Genomic DNA, 12,824 nt, shown 5'->3' on the forward strand with positions numbered 1-12,824 from the left:
CAGGTGGAGCTCTGACTTGGAGGCCAGCCTGATCTACAGAGTGAGTTCCAGGACAGCCAGGTGCTCAACAGAGAAACCCCACTTTGAAAAGCCAAAAAACAAAAAAGAAAAACTATGCAACAGTAAAGAGATGAAGTACTCAAGGACTCCAGTATGCTTAGTAATTCATACACTATGCTGACAGAAACACTGAAAACCATTCTTGAGATACTTCCACATTTGTAAACATGGAAATGAATTGTATGCAGTATGTGATACCTTGGGGTAAGTAAACTATATTATTATGTTTGAATATTGTCCAACTATACCAAGGTTTCATGACTTATTATATAATTTGAAATTTTAAAGAAATCAGATGTGCTGCTTAAAGCTTATGAAACTTTAAGGTATCTCTGACCACAAATATTTTCTTTTTATTTCTGAAAAGCTTAGTGGTCAAAATCTTGTGAAAGAAATAAAAAAAAAAAAATAAGTGTGATTTTTTTTGTCTTAAAGATTAGAGCCACAGTAATACATGGAAATCACTTTTTTTTGTTTTTGTTTTTGTTTTTGTTTTTGTTTTTTGATACAGAGTTTCTTTGTGTAGCCTTGGCTATCCTGAAACTAGCTCTGTAGACCAGGCTAGCCTAGAACTCAATCTGCCTGCCTCTGCCTCCTAGGTGCTGGGATCACCACTGCTTGGTTGTGACTGGAACTACTTTAAACAATAAAAAATGGTTATAAATTAGTAATTTAAATTTTTTTTCAATATTTATCGACAGTGATATTCGAAAGATGGGTTCGTTGAATCGTCTGTGGGGCAGAATGACAATAGATCCTTTATTTACAGACTTCGAAAAAAAGTTGCCCTGGCTGTGCTCAGCTTTCTAGCTGGAAGTTCTCGTGGGAAATTGTTAGGAATCGAGGCTGAAAGTCCACACCCTGAAAAGGGCCTCTTTAGGGTCAAGGCAGTTTGCATATCTTTCACTCTCATTCAGAGTTGAGGCTTCAAGGACGCTGTTTGGCAGTTTCTGCAGGCCCTGAGGGAACTTTCAGACCTGGCTAGCGAATGAGAGACAAAAAGGCTGACTTCTAACAAAATCCCCCCCAAATCGTAAAAGCGCAGTCCAGCAAGACCCAGCCAGGGTAGACCGTGGGGCCAGGCCAAGGGGAGGAGCCCGTGGGGCGGAGCCTGGCGAGGGGGAGGAGCCGGTGGGGTGAAACCGGGGGAAGGAACAGTTGGTGCCCAGCCCGGTGAAGTCCTAGAGCCATGGGGCGGAGTCGGAGAGCTGGGGGCGGAGTCACGAGGGGGAGTCGCGGGGCGGAGTCTGGTGATGAGGGGTCGATGGGTGGAGCCTGAGGTTGGAGGCCTCGAGGGAAGGCTGCTGTGGGGCGGAGCCAAGGTGAGGGGGCGGGGCTTCGGGTCTGGACTGGAGGAAACGATGGGACGAGGTGGGGCGCGGTAGGCTACTGACGGCGGGCGGCTGAGTACCCGAGGGTGGGACTGGGGGCTAGTATTGGGCATAGTTCTGCTCAGGACACTCCAGGGGCGGGGTCGGAAGCCAGAGGGGCGGGGCGGGGGCGAGGCCCGGGCGAGGACCGGGCTGCTGGAGTTCGCGCGCTGTCTGCGCAGGCCCAGTGTGCACGCCGTCGCTACGCTGGGCGGCTAACATGGCGGCCTCCAGGTGGCTGTGCGCGGTCCTTCTGTTTTTGTGTGCCTCGGACCTTCTGCTGCTCCCTTCTCCTGGGGCCTGCGCGGCCGACACGCCGGGCGAAGCTACCCCACCTCCACGGAAAAAGAAGAAGGACATCCGCGATTACAATGATGCCGACATGGCGCGACTTCTGGAGCAGTGGGAGGTCCGTGCTGCCCTCACTCCCGGGCATGTCTCCATCCAGATCCCTTCTCTCTAACCCTTACCCCCTTGGTCTTGGGACCCTCTGACTTCTGTCCCCTGATTTCTTGGCCTGTCCTGTACCCAGGGCCCTTACTGACTGTCTCAAGTTGATACTGACCACCTCCCCGTCCCGTGCCCGCCTTCATTCCTCCATGGCTCAGGCCTCTCTCCCCAGTGTCCTCCACTGCCGTGGCTTCCCGGCCACTCCAGTCAGGATTTGGCCTCTCACCAGTCAAGCCCCACTTTCCCTGCTGTGCCCCGGTGGTCTCTACATTGAGCTGGCTAACAGGGAGAGAGCGCTCCTGAAGAGCGTTCGTTCCCTCACTCCCCCTCCTGTTCCCGAGTGAGTGGGTTGTGAAAGTTGTCTCTCAAGAACGGTTTTTAGCTTTGACAGAGATCCTTCCAAATAGAGAGAGGGTTTCCGACTCCTTTTGGTTTATGTTCCTGCTGGGGATTTTGTAATTTCGTGGGTGGATTTATTTTACTGGTGGGGAGAGCTAAGGCATCTCATGGAACCCAGGTTTTTCATTCAAGGGAGCAGTGGACTTGTTTTGTGAGAGGCTGTTTTCTGATCTGTTCCTTGTATGCATTGGGGTGTGTGGTCACAGTGAGTGTAAATAAGGTGCTAAGGGGCGGTTCCTGACAAAAAAGCACATGTGTACTGTCCCCTTTCTGCAAGTGATTGTACTGTCCTATTTGATTTGCACAGCTGATGGACAGGAGTCACACAACTGTACTCACTGTGTAACTTGGGGCAGGTTGTCTCTTCCTGCAAGAGAACTCCCAAGGTTTGTTTCCGATGCTAATGTTTTAACTTGTAGCTAACTCTGTATTGTTGGAAGCGGGTAAAGACTGTTGGGAATAAGCTTAAGACAGCCACCTGCCGAATTTGACTAGAAGGGAACTCCTGTTTTCATGTTATCTGTACCCGACAGAAAAATTGGAGTAGTGGGGCCATGGTAGTGCATGTTTGTAATTCCAGTACTTAAGAAGCTGGTGCAGGAGGCTAGTCTTAGTTAAATCTGAGCTACATAGTAAATTTCAAACACAGTGAGACCCTGTCTCAAAAAGAGCAAAGAAAAATTGGAGTAGATTTGAGTGGGTGTGTATGACTAATGGGGAATCCCCTTATTCTCTTCTCAATTTCAAACTTTTTTGGACTCTAGTAAACAATGCCTTTTAATCTGCCCAAGTGAGAACCTTACCTTGTGAGAAGCTTTGCCATGGACGGTGTTCAGACACTGAGGAAGAGGAGGTTGCAGAAGTAAGCAAGGCAGCGTCAGAATAATGGACGTAACTGTAGTACACCAAAACAGAAATGGTTGGCTCCTATAGAGATAAGATGCTGCGGGAACACTAGAAGGCTGCAGGGAGGAGACTGCATTTTAGACAGGATAAAGAGAGTACGTGAGAGGAGTCTGAGAGAGACCTGGATCCTGGGCAGAATAGCAGAGACCAACAGGTCGTCAGCATATCTTAAACTTGTGGATTTGGTCTGGTAGAGAACTCTGCTATGTGCCTCAGCATGTGTCAGCAGAGAACAAGTTGGGTGTAGATGATCATTTCTTTCCTCCTAGCATGTGGGTCTTGGGGAATTGAACTCAGATCATCCAGTGTGCCCAAGGCAAACCTCTTTCTTTACTCACTGAGCCAACTCATAGCCCTTTGAAGATATTTGTCTATCTGTTGTATACATTTTTTCTATTTATTAGTTGATATTCCTGTTTGTTTGTTTTTGTTGTTTGGTTGGTTTTTGAGATAGGGTTTCTCTGTGTAGCCTTTGGCTGTCCTGGAACTTGCTCTATAAACCAGGCTAGCCTTGAACTCACAGGGATCTGCCTGCTTTTGCCTCCTGAGTGCTGGGATTAAAGGCATATGCCACCATTAGCTTATTAATTGATATTTTACTGTTAGTAATTTGTTTGTTTGTTTCCTTTATGTCAAGACGGACAAATCCACTTAAACTTGTGAATTTGGTCTGGTACAAATCTCTGTATTTTAGCTTCCTTATGTACGTGGTGGAAGTGTCGGTGTTCATCTCAAAGCAGTTGCAAGTATTAACTGAGAAAACTGGAAGGACTTGGAAGAGTACAATTCACAATCAGTATCCAGTATCAGCTAATTAATTTAGGCCATGTCTGAAGCAAAGCAATAGTGAGTGAAGGTTGCTGGGAACCAGGCCAATGAGGTCTCGGATACCACAGGGCCTGTACTGTATTTGGAAGTAGTGAATAGGTGGATCTGATGGGGATGGAAGTTGTCTTACCCAGATATTACAACCTGTTCCTAATCTTTCTTTATGAAAACAATTTTAGTGGCTGTAATCAGTACAGATGGACTTTTAAAAGTTGTGTTTGTTTCCTCTGATAGCTGTTTAGCAGTCCCCATGCACTGTCTTTCTAGCTATACTTTTAAGCAAGTTTAGAATGTGCCCTGGAGCTGTTGAGGGGTTTTGAAGAAGAGGTAGTCACTCTGGAAAGTGGAGAATGGGTGAGCTGGGAGGGCTCTGAAGTCAGCTACACGGTATCTCCTTTAATCCTCTCTCTTAGGAGATAAGGGAGGTTCTGTTTCCTGAAGGCTGACCTTGAGGCATCTAGAAGCAATTTGCCTAGGGACACAACAGGTTTGCCTAGTTCAGAATTCTGTCATTTGACCTCAGAGCCTATCTTTGACCCACTTAGCTACACTGCTGCACACATTAGTAGTGTGCGCTGTGCAGGTGGACTATCATGAAGATGTTAGGTGTGAAGCCTGAAGCCTGCACGAATGTCACACAAGGGAGAAATATGATCTTGTGACCCACATCTTCTGTTTCTGTGAACCAGGGCATGCCTTGTTTTACCAGCTGCCATGCATATTGAGCTACTGTATGTAGACACTGTAGATGTGAGCTCCCTTCCCAGCAGCCCTGGTTCCCTCTGAGAGGAGACGGTTCTTCTCTTCAGTGGGATCTCTGAGTCAGTGAGTGCTCTCACTCCTTACTAATCACATGAACGTCTCCTGAAGGTCCTGCATCAGGTTTGTGCAGAGGAGGTGGTGAGGACTCTGTGTTAAAACTGATGCAGAGTCCCAAGTAGTACAGGAAATAAAGATGTGATTTCATTTTCTGTGGAGGCCAGAGGGATTGAAAAGCCAGAATATAGATTTGACTTTGGCATTAGGTTCTATAGTTCATGTGTAACTTGTGCTTATTCTTTGAGAATCATCTGATTCCTTGAGTGGAGAACTTAAGCAGTTTGCTCTGAAGGTTGGAGATAATATGTGTCCAAATGGAATATTCTAGTAACTCAGCAGATGGTAGCTATTATCAAGGCCCCTAAAAGAGGAAGAAAGTTCAGCTTGGTTGTCTGCAGACAACTGTGGGGCTGGGCGAAACCAGTTGAAAGGTCAGGACTGCATGCAGCTGAGAGAGAGAGAGAGAGAGAGAGAGAGAGAGAGATGTACATTTGTAGTTCTAGCATGTATCCTGCTCCGTCGCAACCCCACCTTGTTCCTGTGGGGCAGGGTCCCTCACTGAACCTGAAGCTAGGTGAGTGGCCAGCAGACTCCAGCTATTTTCCTTGCTCCAACCCCCGTGCTGGCATCCAAGGCCTGAGAGGCCATGCCAGCTTCCAAGTTGGTATTAGTTTAGTTTGTGTGAGCCACAGGACAGAGAGCAAGTTGGGTGTGGGTGGTCAGTTCTTTCGTGCCACCATATGGGTCCTGGGGATTAAACTCTGGTCATGAAATGTGTAAGGCAAGTGACCTTTACCCACTGAGCTAACTCAACAGCCTTTGGGGGATTTTTTGTCTGTCTGTTGTGTGCATTCCTTCTATTTATTAGTTAGTCTATGTATTGGCTATTTGGTTATTCTACTGTTAATAATGGGTTCTTTTTTTCTCTCATCTCTATATCAGTATGGACTTTGGGGGAGCTGTAAATCCTTACTATTATTTTGATGTTCATGTTATTCCAGATTTGGTCCTTGAGCTGCTTCAGGTTGGCATCTGTGTCATTCTGACATGGTGTGGGAGTCACTGAGCACTTCTTCCTGATGCAGGAAGATATTTAAGGGCTCATTTTTGTTTCACATGCAATGATTAGGCTTTTCTTCAAGGAACCTACATTTTAATATTTTTACCCATCTACCTGTCGAATCAATCTGTGCCTCCAATTCCAGTGTGTTCCAAGGTTCACCCTTCCTCCTTTCCATGTTTGCCTCTTCCCCCAAGTGAGGAATCTGCTGTGGTCACCCTCAGCATGTCTGCACCTTTGCCCGTTCCTAGAATCCAGTGAAGGTGCTTTCAGAAGTGTTAGGTCTGCATAGAGCAGACCTGGACCTGGGATTTCACATCTGTGTGCAGTGGACTGCAGGTGTTGAGTGTGCAGCCCGAGGAGTTTGTTTGTTTTGCTCAGCTGGGGATGGAACCCAGGACGCTAGGCATGCTAGACAAGCATCTTGTCACTGAGCCCACAGTGAGTTTTGAACAGTGTAACCCACACCAGAAGTTCCTTCATGTTCTTCTCAGTCTGACCCACCTCACATCTTTCTCCTGAGGCAATCAGTGTTCTAATTTCTGTCCCCCACATTTGTTTTACCTGTTCTTGATACTTAAACAAATGAGATTGTATAGTATGTCTTTGTGCCTGTCATGTGTTATTTTTTAAAAAGAAAGTTGTCTTAGTGGTGTTGGAGATTGACCACAAGGCCTTGCACACTCTAGGCAAGCACTCCCCCACTAAGCCACATCCCCAGCCGTTTTGTAGTCAAGATCTTGCTAAGTTGCTCGTGTTGGCCTTGAATTCTCCGTCTTTCTCCTTGCTCTACTGAGTCATTGGGATTATGCACTTTAGCCAGAATGCCTGTGTTTGGGATTGTTATAGGTGTCTTTGGTTTTCATTGCTAGGTGGCATCCATAACAATATCTAATGTGCCTGGGTTTTGTTCTTGTTGGTTTTGGTTTTCCGAGACAGGGTTTCTCTGTGTTGCTTTTCGCCTTTCCTGGAACTCACTTGGTAGACCAGGCTGGCCTCGAACTCACAGAGATCTGCCTGCCTCTGCCTCCCGAGTGCTGGGATTAAAGGCATGCACCACCACTGCCTGGCTATGGCTGTTTTTATATTCCACCAAGTTGGGTAGGTTCTTTGAGAAGGAAAACATCATAGAAACCTGTATGACATAGGAACCCTGAGCTGTTAAGGGAATCTTTCGTTTATAGTAATTTGGTGGTGTGTACCCCTGCTTCTGACATTCTAGGCAATATCTGTGCCAGTGGAGAGTCTGATGACAGGGTTAATGCTCCCTCTCTCCTGGCAGAAAGATGATGACATAGAAGAAGGAGACCTTCCAGAACACAAGAGACCCTCTGCACCTGTTGACTTCTCCAAGCTCGACCCCAGCAAGCCTGAGAGCATCTTGCAGATGACAAAGAAAGGGAAGACTCTGATGATGTTCGTCACTGTGTCAGGGAACCCCTCCGAGAAGGAGACAGAAGAGATCACCAGCCTATGGCAGGGCAGCCTCTTCAATGCCAACTATGATGTTCAGAGGTAGAGACCCCAGGCTATAAACATCCTCCTGCCTCTGCCTCCCTGGCACTGGGATTGCAGCTTCCTGTCACCTCACCGGGGTGTGTGCTGGGGATTTCTCTGGGGTTGAAGCAGAGTGCCCTTTTTGGCAATCTTCCCAAGGACTTTAGACCTTTCCTGTCTATGAGTTCCTTTAAATTTTTTCATATTTTTTCTTTAAATATTTGTTTTTCATTGCTGTTGTTTTTGGTTTTTTTGCTCTTTTTTTTGTCCATCAGTAAGTTTGTTTTAATATCTTGTTTGGTGTTGAAAGCCTTGTTTATCTTTGTCTCTAACTTTTGCTTCATCAGAATAAAGAGTTGTATTGCTTAGCCTCTTAGAATGAATGAGTTACAGCTCTACAATCCATGGTGTTGGTACATGCAGCTATAATAGGTGACTAATAAATAACTAATGTGAAGAAGTCTATTTTCAAAGACCAAATGATCTTAAAATACCATGTGAAAGATTCTAATTGATATATATTTCATACAGTTTATTTTTGATCATGTTCACCAGCCTCCACTCCCTCCTGTGTCCATCCTTACCACTCTCTCCCTTCCCATCCATGGGTGTCCTTCTTTTTTTAGAGCCTGCTTTTTCTCCTTAGCAATAGTTCTGAAAGTCAAGGTCTTCAGATGTCTTAAGAAAGGAAGGAAGTGATGAGAAAGAATGGGAGTTTCTGAGAGTGCACAGGCCAACATGATGCCTTCTGTAACTTCATCAGAGCCATGTCTTGGTGATGACTGCTCTCTGATGGAAGCCTTGCTGCTGCAGGGGGCAGGTGTGGAGTGTTCAGAAACAGAAGCGTCATGCCTTCTGGCTACGCTTTTGTGTGTCACCCAGACCCATGCTGAGTGGGCATAAGCTGAACTGCTTGCTTCTGACCTTGGTAGTTAGGATTTCTGCCTGCCCAAAGGTGTCCTGTGGGCCTTGAGGAAGACCCTTGCAGTACCTGCTCTCTGCCAGTGCCTTTTAGCCTTTTCAGGACAGACTTTTTGTCAAACAAAACTAATGAGAGACTTCAGGACATAAAAAGGCTGGGCACGGTGGCAGGTGCCTTAACCTCAGCACTTGGGGGTGAAGTCAGGAGGATCTGAAGTTCAAAGTCATTTTCCCATGAAGTTTTCTTGAGCTACATGAGACCATTTATCAGGGAAAAACAAAACAACCCCCCCAAATATGTAAAACAGATGGACGTAACATTTCAGAGTGTTAAAGATCAAAATGGAATTGCCCTCCTCCAGCACACCTGTGCCCTCCACAGCCCTCTAAGGAGTTTTTCTTTTATACTCTCGTGACAGGGCCTCATTTATGCCTCAGGATCACCAGCATCTGCTTCTGTCTAGATCCCAGCAGGATGCTTGTTTAGAGCTCAGCCAACATTAAAGTCAGCAGCCACTTGGCCCAGCGCAGTACAATACGGTGTTCTGTGTTGTGTGGAATTGAAGTCTGGTTATGGGCCCTAACTTTCTCTGACCCTTGGCACCTCACTAGCATTGCTAACTGGTGGCCTCTCTGTTTAGGTTCATCGTGGGATCAGACCGAGCTATCTTCATGCTCCGGGATGGGAGCTATGCCTGGGAGATCAAGGACTTTCTGGTCAGCCAAGACAGGTGTGCTGATGTCACTCTAGAGGGACAGGTGTACCCTGGCAAAGGAGGAGGAAGCAAGGAGAAAAATAAAACAAAGCCAGAGAAGGGTAAAAAGAAGAAGGAGGGAGATACCAAACCACGGGCTTCCAGGGAAGACAACCGAGCTGGGAGCAGAAGAGAAGACCTCTAGCCAGGTGGTAAGCTTCCTGCCAGGCAGGCAGGACCACACAGCCCCTTGCAGGCCCATGAGGAACCTGCATACCAGTTGACAGTCTCATGTCTTCTAGAAAGGGCCTGTGCATGACCTCTGGTCAGTATCACAGTTACTGTATGAAGGCTTCACATGTGAAGGCAGGCTTTGTGATTGGTAGTGGACACTGGCAAGTCATGCTAACTGTGACATCAGCTGACATGGAAACTTGATGGATGTTTTGTTCCTCTTACATCTGGTGAGTCCTCCAGAGTACCACTTCCTCCCTCTTCACTGCTCTTGATGTGTCTGTGTCTTATACGTTCTCGTCAGCCGAGCCGAGAACCTGTGGCTTGACTGAGGCAGGCATCGACTGTGCAGTCGGTGAAGAAAAATGTGCTGTGTGAGCGGTGCATCTCGCTCCGCACACCAGGGATCCAGACAGCAAGCTCATTACAGCAAGTGCAGATCATGAGTCGGCGCCGCTCTGATGCTAAGGAATCATTTCAGATGGTTCCGGTGCTCCTCCTCGGTTTAGGGGAGCCACTGTCTGTCAGTCTTCCTGTGGTTGTGGGGGGAATGCTGGAGGAGAGAAGGGTGCTTCAGTTGAGGGCTCGTGCTCTCATGGCTCGACAACTGTAAAGTTGGTGAGGACGAGGGGCCAGCAGCATCTCCATCGAGTGGCCCTCATCTACAGTATTTCTAAGTGGTTTTCTGTGATAAAGTGCCTAAACTCGTGCTTTCTTATGGTACTCTCCTGGTGTGCTGCGGCTCTTCACATCTGGGTTTTGCTGTTCGTAGGTTGAAGCCTATCTAAAAGAACATTTCTATGAGGATGCCTTTTCTGAGAACTGTAAAACTGCAGTTGTGATTTTAAATTCAAGTTAGAAAATGTACACATCCATGGCTAGAAAGTGCGCCTGTCAGAGTGTTGCAGTGTGAAATTGCCCTACCCTGCTTCAATACTTCCTTCCAGTGGAGCCACTGTTGATCATTGGTTTTTCAAAAATAAAGTGCGTTTACGAGCTTCCAGTGGTGTGTATATTCTGTCCTCATTTGGGTTCCTATTCATGTTTCTCTTGGTGAGCCATGCCCTCTCCCTCCCCAGCTCAGGGTGTCCTGGATGCAACCTACTGAGCCTCTTCAGAAAGAGGCTTTTCTTGGTCCTCATGCATTGTGAGTCTGGGAAGATGATCTGCTGCTGTCCCGTTTGAGGGTGCTGCCAATTCAGGACAGGCTGGGGCAGGGTCCCCAGCTTGGTGGTATCTGAGCCTAGCAAATCTGTTTCACATGAGGCAGTTGATTATCTACTGTCTTGTCTGTAGCTGTGATGCTCTTGTCCCGTAGCTGGAAGCCTTCATGCTGCAGACACAAGGCTGTCACTGCTTTCTGTGGGATGTGTAGCCACTTCACCAAAATTCATGCATCATCTGTGATGTTCTTGGTGCTACTGTGTGCCAGAGACAGTGCAGACATGGCAGAAAAGACAAATGACCTACAATGTAACATGGTCACCATGGGGAGAATGGAAGAAATGTGGAATGGAGGGGGCCAGGTGGGCAGAATCTTCACCTTTTGGGGATGGTCAGAGGCTACACCAAAGGCCAGAACTATACCATCGGGAACAACCTCTGCAAGGAGAAAGAGCAGAAAAGGGGGCTTCAGAAAGGTCACCAAGGAGTCTGGGCTGAGCATTGAAGACTACAGGGGATGCTGGAGTTTGGGGTGCCTGAGCGGTTTTCCATAGTTAGTACTGTCTGATAGAATGGAGAGCCTCCCAGGTTTACAGGAAGGAAGCCTTGAACCAGTTTTCAGTCCATGCATGCTTCTTGCTGTTCCTCGTTTCTGGCTGTGTATTCCAGGCTCTGATGAACAGATTTTCCTCTCCAAACACATACTCATTTGCTACTAGAAATTACGTTAGCATGTGAAGGTTTCCTTTTATTGCAACTCAATTGTTTAAAATCCAGACAAATCTAATTATCTTCCCTAATTATTAACACTACCCAAACTGCCCAGTGTTTTTGAATCCCTTCAAATCTTGTGTTCAAGTTTCTCAAGCACAAGAAGTGTGTGTGTGTGTGTGTGTGTGTGTGTGTGTGTGTAACACTGGTGCTTCTTTATGTCAGAGTAGAATTTAAGCATACTGAAGACATTTGTCTACAAACCACAGATTCCTTACAGTGGTACCAAGGCAGGAAAAGCAGGTGCAGTGATGCATGCCTGTAATCCCAGTGTTTGGGAAGTAGAGGTGGGAGGATCAGGGGTTCAAGGCTAGCCAAGTCAGGTTACATAGTTTGAGGCCAGCCTCAGCTACACCTGAAACCCTGTCCCCCCCCCCCCCCCCGCAAAAACAACAACAACAACAACAAAACTAAACAAAACGAAAAGGAGGAATAGTTATGAGAAGAGAAATTTGTCACAACTCACAGGGATTCAAAATTCTTGGGTGTACAGAAGGACCCACTGCCGTTACAGTGGCCGCAGATACATCTGGACAGTACAGTGGCTTCACTCCGGTGTCCCCGAGACCACTGGCTCTTAGTTCTCTTTCAAGCCAGGAAGATCTGCTCCATGGCTAGCTCTCTCTCCTCAGGGAGAGCCAGCCACCTTAGTGCTCCAAGAAGCTCCTATGCTGGAAATTGGTCCTGGCATTGAGTCAGTTACCAGCATTTCTGAGTTCCAGGACAGGCAAGGCTACACAGAGAAACCCTGCCTTGAAAACCACAACATAAAAGGACTCATCTGAGCATTATGTCACCCTTTCTGCTAGGAGACAATGTGGCAGGTGTGACTTTTCTGGGGTTTTCTTCAGCATATCACATTCTGCCCCTTTGGAGAGGTCTCAGGCCACCATATTGTTACCCATGGGAGAGAGTGGTCTTTCTAGTACAGTCTAAGACTCCTTTCCTTAATTTTTTTTTTAACATCTGTGTATTTGTGCAGCATATGTGTAGCCATGCACATGTCCTGGATCCTAGGTGGAGGTCAGAGGACAGGCAACCTGTTAGAGTTGTTCCCTCCTACAATGTGGGTCTCAGGGATTGAACTCGGGTCACCAGGCTTGGCTGCAAGTGCCTTTACCCACTGAGCCATCTTGCCGGCCTGGATTCTTTCTACCAATTAATATTCTATCATTTTGCTAGGAAATGTCCTCCTGCTGCTTTTTTTTGAACTTTCATATCACAGATTCAGCTCCCTCCTTTGGTTTAAAAAAATGTATAAAACTTGTCGTTTATTGTTAACTTAGCTGTAGTTTTCTGCACGGATTTTGCATAGCAATTTTTTTTGCTTAGTTCTGAAATAGTTTTTTGTTTGTTTGTTTGTTTTACTTAGAGACAAGATTTTCCTATGGTGCTCAGGCTGACCTCAAACTCACCAGTAGCCCAGGCTAGTCTCTTAACTGCCTTGGCCCCTTGGATACTTGTTTTTTGGGTTTTTTTTGTTTTGTTTTGTTTTGTTTTTTTGTTTTTGTTTTTGTTTTTGCAACAGGGCTTATTCTTTTTCCCAGGCCAGCCTGGAACTTACTGTGTAGTCCAGACTGGCCTTGTTCACAGTGATTCCCCTCTTCCGCCTCAGCCTTCCAAATGCTGCTGATATTATGAGCATGGGCT

The 12,824-nt window shown here is 46.7% G+C and overlaps 1 protein-coding gene across 1 annotated transcript; it reads left to right on the forward strand.

The window, feature by feature from the left end:
• Positions 1–1,543: 1,543 nt before the first annotated feature.
• Positions 1,544–10,242, forward strand: Mesd (mesoderm development LRP chaperone). The gene is made up of 3 exons (XM_036188794.1): positions 1,544–1,839; positions 7,175–7,407; positions 8,952–10,242. The coding sequence occupies exons 1-3, from the start codon at positions 1,651–1,653 to the stop codon at positions 9,208–9,210; spliced, it is 681 nt and encodes a 226-aa protein (XP_036044687.1). The 5' UTR covers positions 1,544–1,650; the 3' UTR covers positions 9,211–10,242.
• Positions 10,243–12,824: the final 2,582 nt, after the last annotated feature.

Source organism: Onychomys torridus, chromosome 1 (genome assembly GCF_903995425.1).
Source record: "Onychomys torridus chromosome 1, mOncTor1.1, whole genome shotgun sequence".
Lineage (NCBI taxonomy): Eukaryota > Metazoa > Chordata > Mammalia > Rodentia > Cricetidae > Onychomys > Onychomys torridus.